General features: G+C 40.5%; 1 protein-coding gene across 1 annotated transcript in view; it reads left to right on the top strand.

Moving 5' to 3' along the window:
• LOC116571672 overlaps positions 1–15,053 on the top strand; it is a 29,587-nt gene extending 14,534 nt beyond the window's left edge. Inside the window, exons 3-4 of the mRNA XM_032309824.1 lie at positions 11,925–11,991; positions 14,610–15,053. Coding sequence (XP_032165715.1) covers positions 11,925–11,991; positions 14,610–14,778 — 236 coding nt within the window. The 3' untranslated portion in view covers positions 14,779–15,053. The remainder of the gene's footprint in view (positions 1–11,924; positions 11,992–14,609) is intronic.
• Positions 15,054–23,901: the final 8,848 nt, after the last annotated feature.

Here is a 23,901-nt window from a genome sequence, read left to right as displayed (position 1 = left end):
GGTGAAAAAAGAGAAAAATTACATTTTACTTTTACTTTAGCACTTCTGTATACAGGTTTCTTTGCTTGTTTGGGGCACATAGTCACAGTTTTATTATGCAAATGATTTGATGTTTTTATTCTTTTCCTTAAATAAAAATCATCTTCCAATGCTACTATACCCTATTTCCAACAATAACTTCTGTTATTATATGTATCACATTTTCTTAATTGCATTTTAATATTGCACAACATTCCATTTATTGCTTATTGTTTATAATAGCATCAAAAATACTTAGGAATCAATTTAACAAAATAATTTTAAGACTTGCACAATTAGGGGCACCTGGGTGGCTCAGTGGGTTAAAGCCTCTGCCTTCGGCTCAGGTCATGGTCCGAGGGTCCTGGGATCGAGTCCAGAATTGGGCTCTCTGCTAGGCGGGGAGCCTGCTTCCCCTCTCTCTGCCTGCCTCTCTGCCTACTTGTGATCTCTCTCTGTCAAATAAATAAATAACATCTTTACAGAAAAAAAAAAAGACTTGCACAATGAAAATTATGAAATGCAACTGAAAAAATATTTTTTAAGACCTAAGTAAATGGGAAGACATCCTGCGTCATGTGTCAGAGGACTCGGTATCATTAAGATGGCAGTCATCCCAAACGGATCTACAGATGCAGTGCAATCCCTCACAAAGTCCCAACTGCCCTTTCCACAGGAATGGACTAGGATGATCCTACATTTCAGTGAACAGAGAGTCTCAATGAAGATGCTAAATCAGATGGTTTATTAATTCAAAACTCTTAGTGAGACGCTGTGGGGGGGCAGCTAGAATAATTAACATAGCATAGAGCACCAGAAGCTTAAAGCTTGGGATTCCCTCTCTCGCTCGCTCTCTGCTCCCGCCGCCGTCTCTCCTCCCTCTCTTCCTCCGTTCTCCCCACCCCCCTCATTCTGTCACAAGTACCAGAGCTGACATTGAAAGGTTATGTTGGAAGTGCCCGGGATCAGGAATACGCCTTGCCTCCTTTGGAACCAGGGGCAAGTACTTCTCATGTCAACTCCAGCTTGCCAGCTGGTCCTGCGAAACAACCATGGTATTGTTTGCCTTTCTTAACCCAAGCACCATGGGCCAGGACGGGTCCGAATGAGTAACCAACCTAAGGATGATGAACTGTCAACCTAGAAGTGACAGGATCTGTACCTTCTGACTTGGCTCCCTCATATTTTTCTTTCCCTAAATAAACACTTTTGCTTGTTTCATCCTATTTATCATATATGTAATATGTCTTGAATGTCCCTGACGTATTCTCTATATTTAACATATCGTGTGAATTCTGCTCGTAGTTTTCAAGCTACATCTTTACTCGTTTTCTATTTTTAACACCTCTTCTGAGTTTTACCTACAACTCATAAACTATTAGCTTATGTATTCGCTACACTTAACACTTAAATGAGGTTCATCCATCCCAACTGTGATGGTTAATTTTATGTGTCAACTAACTTAACTGGGCCAAAGGATGCCCTGATGGCTGGTAAACCGTTATACTTGGGTGTCTCTGGAAAAGACCAGCATTTGAATCAGTAAAACTCAGTAAAGACTCAGTAAAAGAAGATCCACCATCACCAATGAGGTGGCATCATCCAGTTCCGTGAGGGCCAGATAGAAAGGGAATGGCAGAGAAAAGGCGGAGGAACAGTGGGTTTGCTTTCTTTGCTTAGCTGGGACATCCGTCTTCTCCGGCCTCCAGACATCGACTCCTGATTCTTGGTCTTTCAGACTCAGACTGGGACTTCCATCCTCTATTCTCAGACCTTTGGGTTCAGACCGAATTGCGTGGGTGACTTTCTGGGTTCTCCACCTTGCAGATCACAGTTCCTAGGATTTCTTGGTCTCCATAACTCCTGAGCCAATCCCTGTTGGCTCTCTGGAAAACCCTGACTAATACCCCATTTGTCTCTCTTGTCTTCTGTTATGGAATAAAATATTTCACAAATAATATACCAAACTCTCATAAGAATTGAGAAAAATTACTCGGTTTAGTCGATTTTTAGGGTACTTCCATATTCCTCTCCCTTCATAAGTATTATAAATTTTAGCCACTTGACCTTCCAAGCAAATGTGAACCTTTGTAAAGTACCAGCCCTATTCGTTGACTCATAGAGTTGCATCGTTTTCATCCCTTGTCTCCTGTATCAATCAAGAGACAGAAATGACAACTTATTTTAATATAGAAAACATAAACGATCAATAACTAGATATAAAGACTTGTTAACTATGTTTTGAAGCTCTAAAAAGGTAAAACAGGGAATATTAAAGCACGGTGGAGGTCACAAGACTTTGGGAAGCAGATGGTTCCTTTACTTTCAGGGGACTGAAGAGAAGCTTTGAGAAAGGGTCCCATAGAGTTGAACTCCAGATCTCTGAGAAAGGGGGTGCCCAATGACACTGGAACCCCAACTTTTGTGAGCCAGCTGATGCTGGTGTCTCTTAAAGTGGTACTTTTTTTTTTTAAAGTAAACTCTATATCCAACATGCAACTTGAGCTCAGGACCCTGAGATCAAGAGTCACGCGCTCTACTGACTGAGCCAGCCATGTGCCCCAGGGTAGCCCTTTGAATTTAGTTCTCCAAGGGTTAGAAATCCTGCAAAGTGGATTCACCTTCTGCCTCAGCAATCCACTGCTGTTGCTGGAGTGAAGAAATACTGTTTAGGAGTTGGTCACAGCTTCCCAACTAGGAAGTCCCCAGGAAGGAGAAGCCCTCCTCCCTAGCCCTGCATACCTTCCTATGGCCCTCCCTATGGGCAAAATCCACAGGGCAGAACAGATATGTCTGAGACCCAGTCCCCCTGTCACAAAGCCTCGCCGAGAGGGTGCTTGGGAGCTAAGCGCCAGTGACTTGGTAACAGGTCCAACAACCCTGCCCACTGCAGTTAATTTGTTATGTGTCATTATTTCTGAAAAACAGGTGCCAATTCCTCACTGACATCAGAGCTACATATGAACTGAAGACACAAGGGCCGATTTTTATATCTACATGTGACCACCTGGTATTCTCTTCTAGCTGAAGCCTAAGATTCGATCCCAGGAGGAGTAACATACACTTCCCCTTTAAATGGGGAACCTATTCTGAATTATCAGTTAATGGTCAATACTTTATCCTCCTGAGTCTTTAATTTATAACCCATGTTTCTTTCAGACTTTCCGAGATGTCTATTCACTGGTTCCTGCTAGGATATAATAAGATCTTTCAAAGTGTGAAAACTCTAGTAACTGTCCCCATTTTCTACAGTTCTATAAAGGGTCACTCTCAATTGCCGTGTGAATTTTTATCTCTGTCCCGTTGGGTATAAATGTGGCCAAAAAATTCTTTCTATTGAAATACTTAAACAGTGATTCAAAATAAGCCCTAGGCACCTAGAGCTATTATGCTAAGTGAAATAGGTCAGAAAAAGACAAATGCCATATGATTTCACTTATGTCTGGAATCTAAAAAGCAAGACAAATGAACAAAGAAAGCAAAATAGAAACAGACTCAAAGAGACAGAGAACAGAGTGGTGGTTGCCGGGCGGGGGGGGGGGGGGGGGGGGTGAGATAGTTGAAAAGAATTAAGAAGTACAATCTTCCAGTTATAACATAAATAAGTCACAGGGGTGAAAAGTGCAACATAGGGAATATAGTCATTAATATGGTAATAACTTCGTATGGTAACGGGTAGTGTTATATTGGGGTGCCCAAGTAGCTCAGTCAGTTAAGTGTCCGACTCTTGATTTCGGCTCAGGTCATGATCTCGGGGTCGTGAGATTGAGCCTGGCAACACGATGGGCTCCACACTCACCATGGCCCCTGCTTGTCCATCTCCCTCTGTTCTTCCCCCTGCTTACGCTCTCTCTTTCTCTAAAATAATAAGTAGAATCTTAAAATAAATATATATTTAGTCAGATGACCAAAATATATTTCTCCGATATATTTGATCTTCATTGATAGTTACTGAACATGGCCTAGAGCATAAAAGTCACATGGGTGTCTTATTATTAATGAAGACAACTTTTGGACCCTACCCAAGTGTGGAGGTTAGTTGCCAGGAGAACCAACCCTAAGATTAGAGGGTTGGAACTTCCAGCCTCTCTCCTGACCTCCAGGGTGGGGAGGGGGCTGGAGACCAAATCAGCCAATGGCTAATAACAATCACGGTTCTGCAATGAAGCCTCCATAAAGACCCAAGAGGACTGGCTGTGGAGAGCTTCCAGGCTGGGGAAACTATAGAGATTTGGGGAGAGTAGCGATACCTGGAAAGGGCAGGGAAGATCTGCACCGGTTCCCTGTACCTTGTCCTGTGTATCTCTTCATCTGACACTGATTTGTAACTTTTATCGTATCCTGTAAGGAACTGGTAAACCACGTGGATGGAACTAGAGGGTATTCTGCTTAGTGAAATGAGTCCGTCAGAGAAAGACAACTATCATATGATCTCCCTGATATGAGGAAGTGGAGATGCAATGTGGGGGGTTGGGGGGTAGGAAAAGAATAAATGAAACAAGATGGGATCGAGAGGGAGACAAACCATAAGTGACTCTTAATCTCACAAAACAAACTGAGGGTGGCTGGGGGGGTGGTCAGGAGACGGGGGTGGGGTTATGGACATTGGGGAGGGTATGTGCTATGGTGAGTGCTGTGAAGTGTGTAAACCTGGTGATTCAAAGTCTTGTACCCCTGGGGCTAATAATACATTATATGTTTATTTAAAGTAAAAAAAAAAGAAAAAAACTGGTAAACCTAAGTGTTTCCTTGCATTCTGTGAGCTTCTCTAGCAAATGATGAGAACCTAAGGAGAAGGCTTGTGGAACCTTGAATCTGAAGCTGATTGGTCAGAAGCATAGGTAACAGCCCGGGGTTGGAGACTGGCATCGAAAATGGGGGTGGGGGTGGGGGAAACAGTCTTGTAGGATTGAATCTGATGCTATCTCCAGCTAGAAGGGTCAGAGTTGAGTTGAATTCAGTTGAATTCTTGGACATATTGCTGGTGTTCAAGAATCATTTGTGTTATATATATGGGGGGAACATCTCCACAAAGTTAGAATTGACTTGAGGAACCCTAAAAGAGATGGTAACTAGATCTATTGTGGTGACCAAACTGTAATGTACATAAATGTCGAGTCACTATGTTATAACTGGAAACGAATATAATATTGTAAGTCAACTATCCTTCAACCAAAAAAATTGGAAGAATTAAAAAGAAAAAGGCAGGGGCACCTGGGTGGCTCAGTGGGTTAAGCCTCTGCCTTCAGCTCAGGTCATGATCTCAGGGTCCTGGGATCGAGCCCTCATTGGGCTCTCTGCTCAGCAGGGAACCTGCTTCCCCCTCTCTCTCTGCCTGCCTCTCTGCCTACTTGTGATCTCTGCCTGTCAAATAAATAAATAAAACCTTAAAAAAAAAAAAGAAAAGAAAAAGGCAAAAATAAACTCCATTCAAGGTATACTATTATACTGGTTATATGTAGTTATTTCTGAAGAGCAAAACTCAGTTTAACTATCAAGGGAATTATACCAATATCATTAACCACATATGTACATTTTGAGTAGTTTCTGAACATCAGAAGAAATTCAAGACTATATTGAAGCTTTAATAATTAATCAGAAATATGCAATGTTAATGAATCCCAATATATTCTATGTGACTTGTTATATACAGCAGGGGCATAGAAAAGCACACACCACACAGTGTAAATGAGACCATAGAGTAGGAGAAGAAACCCAGTACTCAACTGAGGTAACACCTTCCCTGTTTTAATTTTAAGCAGGTTTGCATCATATTATTAAGAGCAAAGTAAAACTAAACATTAGGATTGTTCACAAAGAAGTGTTAACTGCATACTCTACTTACTAGAAAATGTTTACAAAGTAATACTATCTAAAATAATAATTTTAGGGGTGCCTGGATGGCTCAGTCCTTAAGCCATCTTAAGGTCTCTTTTTGGCTCAGGTCAGATCCCAGGGTCCTGGGATAGAGTCCGCATCTGGCTCCGGGCTCAGTAGGGAGTTGTATTTTCCGTCTCCCTCTGCCTGCAACTCCCCCTGCTTGTGCGCACTGTCTCTCTCTCTCTCTCTCTCTGACAAATAAATAAATAAAACCTTCATAAGTAAATAAATAAATAAATGGAATTTAAAACTCCTGCAGTAATAGAATATGCAAGAATTGTTTACCATAGCAGAAGATAACTTTTAACAATGACACAAGTAGTTTCTTTTATCAAAACATTTCTTGAAAGATAATATGTCCAGATTTTAACCATTTTGTATTATATATTTCTCCATTCATTCAAAACATTCTGCTTCAAGAAATATAGAAACTAGTTATTGCCCCTGCCCCAGTGAAATTTGGATTTAGTAATTATAGAATTTTAGCTCTATCCACCACGTGCATTCATCTTTTTTCATGCAATCTTGGAACAGTTCCTGGCCTGAGAAAGTACTGATTTGGGGTGAGATATAATATTTACAAGTTTTGTCACAAGGGGAACATCTGGGTTAGTCTCTGCCTTCTCATCTTAATGAGCCAAGCCTATGATATGTCCTCTATTTAAATAACATGTTCAACTACTGTTTCTAGAACACACACAGGGTTATAGGAAAGGTTAAAGCACTTTTCCAGATAAGAAAAGCCAAACAAGAATTTCTTGGTCAGATCGTATCCTTGATGAAGTACAACACAGCATAATCAACAGATAATCAACTTGATGATATAACTGACCCACAGAAATAAAGAAAAGACATTTCTTCTGTTTGTATCTACTCATTGTAATTAGTTTTTGGTTATTGGCTTGCTGTAGGAAGTTTTAGGAACTTATTATTGCTAATTAAGTTTTAATTTAAAGACAAACATATGTAGTGATTCTGCCAACAGGTGGAAAAGGTTTATTTTGCGTACCTTACACACTGTACTTCATATACAATCAGAAATCTCTTGCAATTTTTAGATGACGGATTCATATGCAGGTTGCTAAACCATAACAGCCCAGCAAGTAGATAAAAACACATTTAGTTCAGTAGAGAGGCATTAAGATTTCAAGAAGCTTATGGAACGTTTATTAAATTCACAGAAAGACCCTCTATTTTGAAAATGCTTGTTTTTAGTAATAGCTATGACTCAAAGTGACGATATGTGCCAGGTCCATGACTTAATCTTTAATTAATCTCCACGGTTTTATGAGGAGGTTGTTGGACATGAGGAGAGTGAGCTAAAAAGCTAATGACACTTGTCTAGGACCACACAACCAATAAATGACACAGTGCCGTTCTCCCCATAGGAGCACCTAAGAGCGAGCTTTTCTTAGAACAATTATTTTCCCCACAGTTTCCAGGGCCATTGCACAAAGTTAAAACCGTAAAAATCTGGAAATTCCAGGAGCTAGAGAGTCTCTTGGTTCAAAGCCTGATGTCGAGCCCAATGCTGAGAACCTGAGACCAAAATAACTCACAGCCTTGGCTCTGGCATCTCCAGTGGCAGGAGCCCCATTCCCTTGTTCCAGTAATGCCCTGAGAGCACACAGTCCAGCCACATGCTGGAGATCTTTCCATAGATGTTCCCTCTGTGCTGCTCAAATTCCAAAGCTAACCCTCCTATGCCCGATTCCCTCTCAAGCTGTCAACTTAATCGCTGCTAAGGTTTCAGCTGATACTGGTTATTATTAGGTCACGAGCTCACAGTGGAATGTATCAAATGGATACCGTGTATCTGAACTGAAACTCACCTGCAGATCAGGTGCATCTGGAAGGTCTAGAAACTAGATAAGCTTTTAATGCATCTCCAATGTCAACCACTGTACCGGACACATAGTGGAATGTATCAAATGGATAAATAACGGAACTCATCGGTGAATGGAAGCATAATAAGGCCCAGTACAGACTGCTGTAGACACCCGGGACAGTTTAAGAGCCTAAAATGTAGCACTCAAATATCTTTCCAGCTTCTCAATCGAATGCTTTCTCCGTTTTATAAGGAGAACCTGAAATCCAGCCAGAAGCATCTCCTTAGCTATACAGAGTTAGTGGACCAGAAACCAGATCACACACTCCTCACCCTTTGTCCACAGATACTGCCGCAGGAGTCATCTCTCCACAGCACATCAAAACAAGAAAACAAGCTTGTTCACTTGTTGTTTTCACTTATTTAGCACAGCTCTCCCTCTTAAAGAACATAATATTGAGATGACTCATTCTCTTCACTTTGGGGCATATTCTAATTCTTCTCATCAGATAGCCTGCTTATCATTATTCTTCCAGTTAAAGTAAGTACCAGCTCTGGGGCGCCTGGGGCTCAGGGGGTTAAGCCTCTGCCTTTGGTTCAGGTCGTGATCCCAGGGTCCTGGGATCGAGTCCTGCATCGGGCTCTCTGCTCAGCGAGGAGCCTGTTTCTCCCCGCCTCTCTCTGCCTACCTCTCTGCCTCCTTGTGATCTCTGTCAAATAAATAAATAATACACTTTTTTTAAAAAAAAAGTAAATACCAGGTCTGAGATGAAAATCAATTGCCAAGATGGAGAAGGAATCAAAATATTCAGCATCTGTTCGCGCTCTTTCCTTGACATCAAGGAAGCTGAGGATAAGCCCGCCACCGTGATTTTTTTTTGAGCCTCAGAGGCAGTTCTTTTGCCTTTATGAGAGAAAGAAAGGGTCAGAATGTACGACCTATCAAAGTAGGTAGGAGAGTTCCAAAAGTTCTCTTCCCTGGCAATCATTTGCAGACTTAGGAAAGCAAGCCGAGTGTTCCCTTTTGCCATCTCTGTCGACACTCCTTCTGGTCATCCAATTACTCAAAAAGAACAGATTACTGAAGTCAAGAGATCTGACGAGATCTAGCTCCGCCTTCTCTGGGCTGAGACGCTTGACATCTCTGGACCTCACTATCCGTCCGTCAAGTGGAAATGATACATACATTCCTTAGTTTTCAGGATTAAGGAAACCAAATTGGTGATGCACAAGAAAAGATGTGGTAAATACACTGCTTTGTTAATTTACCAATATGTCCTCCCGAGAGGGAAAGTAATGTGTTTAAAATAGACCAGCCTTTAGAGATAATCAGTCAAAATAGTTTTGTTGATAATTGGCTTGTGAAGAATACAACTTTCCAATTTTGAGAATTGATCACAGAGAAGAAAAGCAAGATACCGTGTATCTGAACTGAAACTCACCTTCAGATCAGGTCACTCTCCATTTGCCAAATTCATGCAAATAGTAACTGCCTCCAATGTTTTAAAATTTCACAAAGCTCCTACAAAAATAGGTTTATGAGAAATTGCATTGTTTTTAATGATGTGGTTTATTTTTCCACAACTATTGTGTTTTTGGGTTTTAAAAAAGAGAAAACAGGGAAGACAAAATATACATAAAGCTTGCAAACCTCTGTGTAAATGTGTGTTGACTACGGCGTGGGTTCCTCTGTGTTCCCCTCTCCCCGGTACTCCATGTCACTCAGGTCAAAGAGCTGATTTCCCCATTGCAGCCGCTAAAATTGTGTGGTGTTTGCGGATCAGCCTTCCGTGCCTTACTCACATGTCTTCACACGGGGTAATAAGGTAGTGAACGAGTATTATTTTTAATTGAAGAGTTGGCTTTCAAAACAGTACTGAGTTCAATGGTCCTTGAGTATCTGAAGAAGGACGGGCATCCCGAAGTTTCAAGAACACACTCGTTCCGTGAAACTAGATTTTCTACTTGGAAGTATATCTCCGTTCTGGCAAGGATCCGTGTGTGAGGGTGTTTATTTTACTGCAGAAAAAGACATCTTTCACTTGGAAAGTGTTCACCTTTTACTTGAAGCAAGCTAAATTCAGTAACACGGGGTAAAAATAAATTAAGTTCATTACGTGGAGTTTCAGGTGTATGGATGCTGTCTAATAAGAATTTAATCATGGTAGATTTTAATCACCTGTCCTATTTTTCGACTCTAGGACCGACATGCCAAAGTGCTTAGCTGAGAAGTACCCCATGTATATTTTAATGAATATCAATGCAGACTAGTCTCTGTTTAAAATATATACATATTTTTTTCTTTTTACCAAATGGAAGAATTACATAAACCATGGAGACAAATGCTGTGGGAGGCGCCTTCCCCGACCCGTGTCATGCTGCCATTCCTTGGGTTGCATTCAGCCATCGGGGAGATGAGCCCCCCTCAGTCCTGGGTCGGGGTGAGGACAGAGGCTGAACCTGCACTCCTCATTCCACCGGGACTGGGTCGTGTTGGTGGATGTTGGTGGATACCACACCAGCCAGTGACAGGAGAGGGGGGATCTGCGGGGAACTCACTCTAAAGCAGGACGCCAGAAGGATTGTGGTCCTCACTGCTCATCCAACCTCTGGATACGTTTGTGGGAGCGCGTGATGTTTGCAGCTGCGGCAGCCCCCTTGTGACCATGGGGAATGGCAGGAGGTGGCCCAGCGCTGGGAGGAAGGCAGAGCAGAAAGACGAATCATTTCCCTCCAACATGTCTTAAGCCTCTGACTTAAGGACCCCGGGAACCAGCCTCCCTCCAGACAGCTTGCTATGGAAATTTCCCCTTAACTTTTGAGCTGAGTGTTCTGTTACTGTTAGACAACACTATCACTGCTAACATCTTATATACCCAACAATCGATTGGGTTTTTTTCAAGATTTATTTGATAAGGGAAAATCTGTGTTCTAAGACAGCTGACCGAGTTAGCAAAGGAGTCCCAGCCACTGCCCCGGGGCTCTTGCAGGTTCTTCTCCCTGCCCTGCTTTCCAAGAGCACCAAAAATACAAAGTATGCAGAAACAGAAGGGAATAAATTACTCGCTTCATCTGTGTTCGGGGCTCAGACCTTTGGAGATCATTCTACTCTGAGCCCGTTGGGGTTAAATAAACCGATCGTCCAGAGTCTCCGAGTGCCACTAGCTCTTCCGTCAGGACCCAGTTCAGATTCTGAAACATTTATTTATCTGAAAGAGAGAGAGAGAGATCTCAGAGGGTGGGGAGGAGGGGCAGGGGGAGAGAGAGAATCTCAAGCAGACTCTTGGCACGGAGCCTGATGCGGGGCTGTGTCTCAGGACCCTGAGATCATGACCCCGAGATGACAACCTGAGCCAAAACCAAGAGTGTGGTACTTAACAGACTGGGCCACTAAGTACCCCAACGACTGATTCTTTAACTGATTGATTTTTGGACTTGAATGCCAGAATGCTCAGAGCTTGACTTAATAAATCATTACCCTGTCCTGGTCTTAGCTCTAACAGACCCCAAGCTTATATCAGCGCAGGTGATTTTTCCCCCTCAATCCAGTGTAGACAGACCTATATCCAGAGCCTTCACCAGAAAGATGCAGAGAAGTACAAATGGATTTTGCCTTCTCCCATCTGCCAGTCCCCTGCCTCCTCCAAACTCTCCAGCCCCTTATCGAGCGCGTGGGTACCCGGAGTGGTGACAGCGCCACTGCGGAAGGAGGGCAAAGGCGCCGCGTCTGTCCCTGTGCTAAGCAGGAGCTTCTTCCCGCAATACGCCAGCTTCTGTTCTCCACGCCGCCGCTGCCTTCCTGTTCCCAGCCATAAAGTTCACGTGTATATCGGGATCCACAGGCCCACGTGCGAACCTAAGGCAGCCCGCACCTACGGAAATGCCTGTCGAGGAACTCCAGCGCAGACCAGTCCCAGTCCAGCACCAGCTGGCTTACCTCACCCCCGGAAACGCACCTGCCTGCCTTCCAAGGGCATCCTGGTCTCCTCGCGTATCGTGCCCCGTTTCTGCGTTGCCTCTCCCAATGCGCTACAAAACTCCCTCTTGCCCCAGATGGCTGCAGAATGGCGTTCCACTGCTCGGCGAGGCACTGCATTCCCCCAAGCCATGCATTTTTTGACCTTGGATGAAGGACATCGGAGTCACTGCTAAATTGTAGATTTGTCATTTACAACTATTCGTTTTTGCCTTGTTTCAGACTCAAATCCTGAGCGGACCTGGTGTCCCTCTGACATGCTGATCATGTTGGCTGTATGTCTGGAACTGTACGTTTGCCTCCTTTATCTAGATTGGATTTCTGCTCAGACCTGATAACCAGACTGACCAGGGAGGTGAAGGAATTCGAATTTCATGTAAATGGGATGAAAAGCCACTGTCTGATTTTAAACAGGGAACCTGACCCGGAGTAGTAGCTGATTCCCCACCTGGCTGCTTGCAATCACTTACCAGCCCAGTCCCTCTGGGGGCCTTGGGGTTTGTGACTCCTGGGATCAGAAGAAGCAGGGCTGGGAAGTCAACCCTGAGTCAAATACAAGCTCTGTAGCACGCCAGTGGCAAGTAGGGGGCAAAACCACTTAATGTCTTTCAGCCACAATCCCGTTTGAGTCAGGTGGCAATGGAAAGGAAGTATAGGCAGAGGAAACCAAACCACAGACTCTTCCATTCCCAGGGCCCATAAAAAGTGAGTGGGAAAAAAAGTTGAAGGAAAAAGGTAAAACTTACCTGCAATGATCAAAAAGAGCGTGACCTCATGACAAAAGGTGGCTGTGTAGTTAATAAGCAAATCCTGGTGAAACTCCCACCATACTCATCAAGAGCCAGTAGAGGTCTCGGGGATATATCTCAAATACCGAGAAATACATTTTAGGGATATCTTTGTCTTTCTTCCGGGGCTGCGTGTGGGCGGAGGCGGCGCGGGGCCGTGACTGCTGGGAGAATGTAAGATCACAATGACATGGTAGAGGGGAGGGCGGGGCCTGGCTCCTGGACAGAAGCAGAGGCTTAAGGATGTAGTGTTGCCTTGGAACCCCCTGAATTCTGGGCTCATCTTCCCAAAGGCACGGCGTCCGTCCCACTTCCTCTCTCTGGGTTCAAAGAACAGTTAGGTAGGGCAGGTAGCAAAGTCTGAAAAGTGAGTAAAACTCTGTAGATTTGATTTGTAAACCAGTCCCTTTGGCCATCTTCAAGAACTCTAGCTCTTAGGAAACAATGGAATTGGGATAAAAATCTCTTTGAAGGGTGTGTTCAATAAATGAATGAAGGCATAGCACCGTTCCTACTTGAACACCTAGGGCCATTTTCAACGACTGAGCTTTCATTAGAATAAGCAAGAAATTATTTTTTATTCATTACAGCTTTATTAACTACGTCAACAACAGAAGCATCCCTAGTCAGTGCTAAGATTTTATTACAAGGGAAGAGTGACAGTGGTACTGCATACTTTCCAAAGGTGTGTCTTTGTTAGTAAAAACTAGCTAGGGTGTGGTAGAGCTCTCAGTCCGTGTGAAGTTACAGGCTTATAAAAACAAACGCATTAGAGTATGCTTCATTCACAAACAATGGAAAACCCACAAATTCATGCATTACTTACTCTGATGTTCAGATATGAGCCAGAAACAAACAAAAAATAGTCTTATTGAGAATTTTGAAGGAATTCTTTTTTAAAAGTCTTTATTTTTTTCTGTTTAACAATGGTTTATTTCTTTCTATAAATTTGCAGAGCATTGCAAAGCAAAACATTGGCTAGGCTTGAAGGAATATGGAATTCCAAGTAATACAATTGCTGGACTTGTGTGAAGACCAGTAATTAACAGTGAATATCAACAAATGACATTGTTTGCTTGGTTGGATACACAGGAATGTACTCTGGCCCAGAGATGTAAGAAATTTACCTCTTCCATATTCAGAAACAAAAGACCTACCCTTGGTTTAACCGTGGTTACAAATAAAACACTTGGTGCTTTTTTTTGTTTGTTTACTCAGAAATATTTTTCTCAAAATGTCATTACAATGGTGCATAAGGCAAAGTCCACAGCATATCACACCCTTTTACCCTAGCAAAGAATTAAAAAAAAAATAAAGACTATCACAGGAATTTCTGACAATGTTTTGGGAAAAAAGTGGGACATTTTTTGAGTAGCAATGGAATGTTTTTTTAGTGGGTGGAAAAAGTAACAGCAGACACTCTGAAACATAATACTTTATTTTTTTTATTTAATGGAAAAATACTTTTCAAATGTATTGCAGTTTATCTATAGGAAAAAATCAGTTTGTAGAAAAGTGAAGTTATTCTCTAGGTTTCAGAATCATAAAATTCAGACAAAAACTTAAGCAATCTTATTTACATGGAGAATTTATTTAAAGCTCTAACGTAAAAAAATTAAAAAAAAATAATCATTGTGTTGAAGTGTTGAAGTCAAACAGTTAGGGTTTTTCTTTGTTTTTACAAATATGCTGATATAGATAGGGAATTATAGAGACCCCAAAACCCTGATTTATATCAGTGGTTTTCCGTGTATGTCTTTTCAGTATGGGAAAACATTGAAAACAAAAATCAGTTACTCAGCTGAAAGCAGTAAGGCATCATATTCTGTAGTGCATTGCTTAGGGTCACAGATAGATTGCTGATGTATGATCAATGTCTATCAAATATACATGGCACTTTTTTTTTTAAGATTTTATTTATTTATTTGACAGAGAGAAATCACAAGTAGATGGAGAGGCAGGCAGAGAGAGAGAGAGGGAAGCAGGCTCCCTGCCGAGCAGAGAGCCTGATACATGGCACTTTATAAAAAAAACACCAAGACATTTTTGTGTCAAAAGTGCATTCAATGAAAATAAAAACACCCACATGAATTCCTAGTTTGCCATTTCCTTTTTGCAGCACCGGCCTTACCCTTCTGTCACACCGGAAGACTGCTAACAGAATTCTTCTCATCAGGCCATGCAACCTTTGCTGTAATTGGTGTCACAGCCAATGGTCCAATATTCAGATGAGAGTGAAACACAGAAATCAGATAATGGTGAGTGGTTCCGAGGCTGGCTGGACATGAAAACTACCTTGAGAGCTATTTTTGAAAATCATTATAAAGCCAAGAAAAGTATAGAATTGTAAGAATTAAAAATAAATCCCCATCTCTTGCCTCCCCCCCACAAACCATTTCCTAGAGATAGGCACTGTCAACAGCCCAATGCACATCTTTCCAGACATCGTGTGCGCCTATAGAAGCACGTAGGAGGTATGTGGAAATAGAATGTTTCCACTCTCATTTTTAGATAACTCTAATGTTATTATGCAGATCACTGTTCTGCAACTCTTTTTTTAAACATTTATTTCCTCACTTGATCTGAGGCAGAGACTAGAGGTTTATTCAGTAAAGACACTGAGGGGTTCCAGACCACAGATTTCTAACAGAGCCAAAGCATGTCAGGCAGAGTCAGATGGCACCCTCTTCTTTGCACAGGAAAGAGCAGAGTAAGTGAGAGTCTTTTGCTGGGTGACTGCCCAGCAGTAGATTTGCCGGACAACATCGTATTTCTATTTTTTAATTTTTTTGAGGAAACTCCCTATTTTTTCCAGTTGCACCAGTAGACATTCCCACCAGCAATGCCTTCACATCCTTGCCAACGCTTGTTATTTCTTGTCTTTTTGATACTAGCTGGTAAATACAACATGGTTTTTACACAATGAAAATCCAGAAAGATGTAACTGATGATCTCAACAGCAAGAATAAAAGTCAGGAGTTTCCTTGGTCTACTAATACGGTTATTCGAGGGTTTTCTTTGTGTTTGTTTGTTTGTTTGTTTTTAAAGATTTTATTTATTTGCTTGAGAGAGAGAGAGAGAGAGGATGAGAAAGGAGAGGTCAGAGGGAGAAGCAGACTCCCTGCTGAGCAGGGCGCCTGATGTGGGGCTTGATCCTGAGACTCTAGGATCATGACCTGAGCTGAAGGCAGTTGCTTAACCAACTGAGCCACCCAGACGCCCCTATTCAAGGTTATATAGAGACAAGGCTGTTTATATTTTATAGATGAAGATATCTGGTAAAACTCAACTAATTTGAATAATCACTTTCACAGTTAGCAAAAACATATTTAAAAACAAGCTTGCAGTAATAAAGGAAAGGTTTGTTAACAACAGAGAATTGTGTAGTTATTTTCACTTAGAACATAGTTGTTTAAGTGTATATATTCAGGGTTGCCAGACATAGCAAACAAGAAGGCAGAGCACACACTTAAATTTGAATTTCAGAAAAACAAATGAATATTTATAGTATAAATGTGTCTGAAATATTGTATATGTTCTTACGTATTTAATTAATATTTTGTGTTTTCCTAAAATTCACATGCACCAGTGCCTACCATATTTTATCTTGCAACCTGGTTGCAAGCCTGCTGGTAAAATCAGTGAACATCCAAGCAGTGCCTACTTTCCACTTTAATGCATTTAGGAAAATCACATCAGAGAACTGTAAAATAAAGATCATTTAAATCTTACCAAACGTAAGCTTCTCCTTAAACAGAGATCACCATTTGTATTGTCAGATAGCACTGTACGCTGGTCAATTAAAATGCAAATTGAGGCTATTTTTCCTTGATGAACATACTTCAGAGATGAATAAAACTCATGAATAACTGATTAATGGTGAAAAATGATATATGGGTTTTAATGGCACTGTTAGATAAGTTAATCAGTGAAATTGGAAACAGGAAAAGGAACAAATGGCTGTGTAATTATAAGATGCTCTATGGATTATACAACAGCAAGACATCTCCTTAAGGGAATTCGGTACACAGGACTATTTCGAGGAAGTAGTGGGGCACGCATAATCACATTATATGCTTCCTTCTCTACCTAACCAGCAATTTTGTCCAGCTGGAATCTAGTTAAATACATTTCAAAGTCTCCCTTGAGGAAAAAGAAAAGCCACAAAATGGGAGAGGGGAACTAGTTTCCGCTTTTGCTTTAGAAATTTGGAGAAAGAGTATGGAGTATGTGTGTGTGCCTGTCAATGCAGGAATAACCAATGGGGAGAGAAGGAGGCAGGGGAGGGGTGTGTGTGGAATAAGCCTCTTTATTTTTCCCCGTACTTGTCCCACAATGGACCCCTCGAGACAAAGGACTGATGCTGTCTGTGGCCTAAGGATGGCTTCAAGCATAAAACCAAGAAATTCTAAAACACGGACAGCTATCACTTATAACTGAGATGTCAGAGTTGAGGGAGGTAGAGCTTTTAGGGAGCAAGGGGGAAGTCATTTGGTACTTAAAAAAATTACGGATGTATCTTGACTACAAACAGTGTGTGCAAGAATCATCCCAAGATGTTTCCATGCGTCCATTTGTGAAATGCACAAATGTTCTTGTGGCTTTTCAGTACTGTCTCCTAATCACCTCCCCTTCACTCCGACATCCTGGCCTCAGATGTGGCCGCCACGGGGCCTGGCCTGTCCCAAGCACACTTCCCACACCTTCCTTCCTCTTTTTTTTTTTTAATTAACATATAATGTATTATTAGTCACAGGGGTACAGGTCTGTGAATCGTCAGGCTTACACACTTCCCAGCACTCACCATAGCACATACCCTCCCCATTGCCTCTTAAATTCTTCATATCAGAGAGATATGATAATTGAATCATTAGAAAATCAGTCTTTCTCTGATTGACTTATTTTGCTCAGCATAATACCCCCTACTTCCATCCACGTCATCACAAATGCCAAGATTTCATTTCTTTTGATGGCTGCATAGTATTCCATTGTATCTATATTCCACATCTTCTTTATCCATTCATCTGTTGGTGGACACCTAGGTTCTTTCCATAGTTTGGCTATTGCGGACATTGCTGCTATAAACATTCGGGTGCATGTGCCCCTTCAGATCACTGCATTTGTATCTTTAAGGTAAATATCCAGTAGTACGATTGCTGGGTCATAGGGTAGATCTATTTTCAGCTTTTTGAGGAACCTCCATTCTGTTTTCCAGAGTGGCTGCAGCAGCTTGCATTCCCGCCAACAGTGTAGGAGGGTTCCCCTTTCTCCGCATCCTCGCCAGCATCTGTTGTTTCCTGACTAGTTAATTTTAGCCATTCTGACTGCCACACCTTCCTTCTAATTCACCACCAACACTGTTGAGAACCAAGGGCTGGCCCTCATTCCTGGTTTTTCACTCTTCTATGTATGAATTCATTTAGTTCTGGCCTGAAGCTCTGTGAGACTCAAGATAATTAGATGAAAGTTTTGTTCTAAGTAAAAATTAGAACGTTAACAGTCTGTCTCCTAATTTTGACATATTGGTCATCATTTTCCAAGTTGGGGAGATAATCTTACATTTAAAAGTCATGTGTTTATGGGGCACCTAAGTGGCTCAGTCAGTTAAGTGGATTAAGCCTCCTGGTTTCAGCTCTGGTCACGATCTCAGGGTCGTGGATAGAGCCCTGCCTCTCTGCGTCTGGCTCTGAGCTCAGCGTGGAGTCTGCTTGAGATTGTCTCTCCCTCTTCCTCTGTCCCTCCTCCAACTCATGCTCGCTCACTTGTTCTCTCTCTCTCTCTCTCCCAAATAAAATCTTTTTTAAAAATAATATGAAGTTCGTGGATTTATGTAAATAAAATCGATTTTCTTCCCATCAACAGAAAAAAAGATTAAAATTTGAAGACAAGCCAAAATACAGAAAAAGCAAAACTCTCTGAGTGGTGAGGAACTGTAACGAAATCATGGGCTATGACTGGGCTATGATTACAGTTTACACTAGGTTCTAAAACTCAAGCGAGAATAAAGTCGGATTTATATAATACATGCCACATAACTGATATGCCTCTGCCATGACATTGTCCTTTTTTGTCAGCACAAGAAGAATCTGTCTTATTAAAATTGTCTTACTGAAATTCTTTCTACTTAAGATCAACCTCCATGACCGTAGTTTCTCTAACATAATCCCACTGGAAAGAGAGGCAACCGGAGCTGATCAGCAGGGGCATGACTGACTCATTGTTGCCCAAGAGAGGATCCAGAACAGGCACCGACACTTCCCACCCAATTCTCCTCTGAGAGCTCAGATTTTGTATTTTGTATGCATAGATTTTTCTCTTCGTTTTGCTTAAAAAAATAATTTCTAAAACCATTTGCTCGTTTTTTCACACCAACACTGTATTCCTTAGAATCTCTCTCTCACCTTTACACATTGCTTTACCATTGCCCATTGCACATAAATCATTTCTTCTCTCCATTGCCTTCCAATACAATTCCCTGAAGCTCATTATTCAATGAAGGGGCTACATTTTTTAACACAAGGCACTTTAATAATGACTTGAAGTAATTAGTCTTTTTTTTCTCCTAGTGAACAAAATTGGATGTATCTAACATACAGAAATTACGTGGAACTTTCAAATGGGAGTAGACCATAAAAACTGTATTTAATCTGGAATCCTGAGATCAATAACAACCCCTTTTCAGCCCTCTCATTCGCTTCCCATGATTTATATTAATTTTTTCAGCTACTGTTAATGTTTTAAAACATAAATTTGAAAGAACAATATGATGGACAGCCACACTGCACACATTGTGACATTTTAGTTCAATTTCAGCGTGCACCTCCAAAAAAGATATGCTCCTGTACAATCAGGATACCATTATCATACCCAGGAAAATTAACAATAACTTAATATCCAGTCTATTTTCAACTTTCCCCAATTTTCTGCAAGCGTTTTTTATAGCTGGTTTTATTTTAGTTTGTGTTTTCAAATGAAATGTATTACTTGTGCTACTTGACAGTGATGTGCCGATCTTGAATGTGAATATGGAAACATAGATTCCATTTTATTTAAGTGGAAAGGCTTGGTGAGATTCCATTTACATATTTCTGGCTATTTTGTCGGTGATGGGTGTACTTCGTATCGCATCCCACCAAGAAGTACATAATGTGAGGTCCGTCTAAGACATTTCACATAAGGCAGAGACAGCCAGATCATTCCACTGTGGGTCCTTTTAAACTTTGTGATTAGGAAGTACAGTGAGTCATTTATAACTTAGAAAATGTTCTCCTAAAAATCATCAGCTATGCAAAATTACAAGATAAAGAACCACAGGGTTTATGAGGACGTGGGGTAGAGGCACAAATCAAAAAAAAAAAAAAAAAAAAAAGAAAGAAAGAAAGAAAGAAAAGAAACCCAGTGAAAATGGCAGGAAATCAGTTTTATACATGCTAAATGGATAAGAAATACATGAACACTATAGAAATACGGCATTTTCTCCCCAAAAGCCTGTGGTTCGCATGTGGGTGTCCGGAGGATGGGGCTGGTAAATGAGGTCATGCACAAGCAAGTGTTACGCCCAATTTGAGTTATGCTCAAACTGCTCCCTAATACATCAGTCACATTGGAACTAAACTGTGGCTTCGAAACAAGCATTATAGCAGGAGGCAGCCTGTGCGTCGACACTTTGCCTGATTCCCGCCAGTCTTGCTCTCCTGGCTGCAGCATCCAGCAGTCATTCCCACCTGGCTCCGTGATTTCAACAGCAGTTGCAACGCAGTGCTCTGACAAACAACCTGAGGGTATTGAAGGGGCGGGGGGTGGGAGGTTGGGGTACCAGGTGATGGGTATTAGAGACGGCACGGATTGCATGGAGCACTGGGTGTGGTGCAAAAACAATGAATACTGTTAAAATAAATTTAAAAAAAAAAAAAAAAACCTCCATCAGTCCTCTACATTGATAAGCTCACGATCTATGCAAAGAGCTTTTCCGCATCTCTACAGGGGGTGAGCTGTGTTACCTCTTTGCCCTACACATGAGTCCAACCCTTCTTTTCCTATCTATCCTTCCAGCGTTTTAAAACCACGATTTTAGATTTTCTCAGTCTTCCTGTGTCCCAGTTAAAGACCCCCCATTTCTTTATTTCTTGTATCACATGCTTTGAAATTCCTGTACTGTTCTGGTCACTATCTCTTGAGTAAGCTCCAATTTGCATCCAGAAAATACAGTTTTCCAAGTGGGGTCTTACTGAGTGGACTGAGACAATTGCCTTCTTCACTCTGGATGTTATGGTGCTAGTAATGCAGCTGAAGGTCAGCATAGCTTTGCTAAGGTCACATCTTGCTGTTGGCTCATATTTTCACTAAAATTGCTGAGCTAAATATCCTCCAACCGCACTTGTCCGATTTTATTTTTTAAACTAGGATCAAGAACTTACTGTGTTCGATGCCATTTTAGTAAATTTAATCCAATCGCCCAACTGTTCTGTTCAGTTTTATATACTAGCTACCAATCTTAGGGGCTTTATATTTTTATCCAAGTCATTAACAAATCTGATCAGCAAAGGACTGAGGACAAAGCTTGCCCTTGACTACGATCATCTGACATTTCTTGATCATAATCATCCATCCAGAGTTCAATCTATCAAACCACCCTTGCCTCAAGCTAATATTTCTCTACCAAATCTTCAAAGATATCACATGAGGACCTTGTCAAATGCTTTGCTGAAGTCCAGATACTCTGGCTCTGCAGTGCGGCCCTTAATGACCCGTTTAGTCACACTTTTTAAGAAAGAAATAAGGTTAGTGTGACATCACTTGTCATTAGTGAAACCATGCCTTAGCCTCATGATGCTGGTTCCCTTTCCAAGAGGTTCATAAACTACTGAATATCAAGCAACTCATTCATCAAAGTAACAAAAGAAGCTGTTTTTAAAAAGTAAACATGGAGTACCTTTAGGGAGAATTATCTTGAAATTCAGATAAAGTACAAAGTTGTAATGCTTGTTTCTTTAAAATTCTTAAACTTTCTAGTGTCCTTTCTGACCATGAATTAATATTGTAGAAGCATGAAAATATAATACATGGTAATAAGTGATTAATTTTAAAAGGAAGCCTTTCATATTTAGTGCACATTCAGTGCATAATACAATGCGTATTTTGATGCACTGTTATAAGTTTAACTTTTATATATTTTTAATAAGTCATTATTTTCAAGGCTTTCCAATATTCTAAAGGAAAAAATGTTGAAGTTAGCCCTGTTCTTGAAACCTGCTTTTAAAATTTTAACATCATTACCTTGTAACACTGGCTGTGCAGCCGCATTAAATAGCATTCCCATATTAACAGCTTTATGTGATGTTTGGTAGGTCTATAAATCTATGCAGAGAGAGAAGGAATCAGTGAACAGGGTCCAACCAAAGGGATCAATCAGTAATTTCATGGCAGACAATCCTGAAAATAGATTGGTGTGTGTTAAAAGTTTAGCATTGCTATTGTATTCTGGAGTGAAAATTCATGCAGTAAAATTGACATAATATTACTTCATAAAGTTAAACACCAGTGAGAAGTCCAATGACTATTTTTGTACAAACTTAGAACACTAAACTGGCCATAAATTTTCCTAAACCTAGAACAACACTATCATTGTCTTTGAATTCAAGTAGGAAAATCACTTAGTGCAACACCCACAATTTCTCTTGTGTTAGCACTGCTGAAAACCAAGAGTGAGGAATAAGGTTGAAATTGTTGAGACATACAAATATACTCAAACTGATGTACTTAAGTGTCTGTTCTGTTTATTTTAAGATATTAAGACAGTTAAAGAGCTAACATGCATGCTTTAGCTATTGGGGATTGAAAGTGGATATATAAATAATTTTAACTTTATATTAAAATTGGATTCTAATGCTACGCATCTAATCCAAGAAAACTAATATGTTTAATATTATCACGATGTGTGAAAGACTTATTTTAGTATTAAAAAAACACAAAAAAACAACAACAAAAAAAACAGAAAATACTGGAGCTCCTGGGCGACTCAGTTGGTTAAGCAACAGACTCTTGATTTGGGTTCAGGTCGCAATCTCAGGGTCATGAGATCGAGCCCTGGGACAGGCTCTGGGCTGGTCACAGAGTCCGCTAAAGACTCCCCCTCCCTCTCCCTCTGCCTCCATCACCCCTCCTAAAATAAATAAATAATTTTTTTTTAAATAGAAAATACTGAAGTCCATTTCAAATGGAATAGAAAAATAATCTTAGTTTTTAAAAGGACAATTTAATTACTTTCTTTTCCTGAAGAGATAATTAGCGTTTTGCCTTTAATTAATTTGAATTTCACTAGGAATTCCAGACCTAAGTATTACTTCGTAATTTCTAATTTTCATCTTCTCTTGAAATGCTGATTTCTTTTCCTTGACATATCCAATAATTGTCGCATTAGGCAAGGAATAAAATTCATAAGATGAATGATTCCTTCATTTCTATCCACATTGAAAACAGAAATTCCAGTGATTTTTAAAAATCTTGGTAATCACTATGATTATTAACATTAGTATTTATTAAGCTAGCCCATATTTTATGGAATTATGGAATATGTCTCATACAAATGAAGTCAATTTGTTAAAAGTACATCTTACTATGGAAGGTTCAAGGTCGCTTTCTTATGCACTTACTTATTTCTCTCCCATTCTCTCACCCCATCTAAACAAATTCTGTTAATTACAAATTTAGCTCTGGCTCAGGAAATTACTGACCATGCTTTTCATCTGTTTGTAGTGAGCTCTCCAGGACTATAAAATTAGTGGGATAGAACATTGCCCTGTTTTTGTGCCAATTACTTTTAAAATAAACATCTTTGAACTAAAATGAGCATTGTTCCAATTTATGTATGTGATTTAGAAAATGATTTTTAAAATTAGAAGAAAGTCTTGGCTTTCTTCTTGGTTTCTGGGGGCTTCGTTTCTGCGATGGTCTAACATTCTAACATTACCCAAGTCCATTATCCTCTTCAAATTGATGAGTTCCAGTGTGGATGACATTTAATTAAATAAGAGAATGCATATCTTATTAATATGAATGTTCTTATTTATCTCTTAAGAGGGAGTTCGCATAGTAAAGAAAGTCACATTTTAATTGTTACATTAAATAATGTCTTTCAGGTTGGGGAATATAAAAAGCTTTTGAGGTATAACTGGCTTCCAAATACTGTGTTACACGCAGTTCATTTCACACACTGATGGATTAAAATTAGACCTTTTCTCCTCTTTTACTCCTTTCTGACATGAATGAAATGTCTTGTGATTCTTAGATATGTTGGTCATGTTTGTTGTACTTATCTTTCCAAAAATATTTTTTTCTTTTCTGATATAAAAATATTCAAATATTTTACACAAATAAACACATATATTTTATGGACCACAATAGCACGTGGT

The sequence above is a fragment of the Mustela erminea genome, chromosome 13 (assembly GCF_009829155.1).
Source record: "Mustela erminea isolate mMusErm1 chromosome 13, mMusErm1.Pri, whole genome shotgun sequence".
Lineage (NCBI taxonomy): Eukaryota > Metazoa > Chordata > Mammalia > Carnivora > Mustelidae > Mustela > Mustela erminea.
Note: the sequence above shows the minus strand (reverse complement) of the source record. Positions and strands in the feature narration are given on the sequence as shown.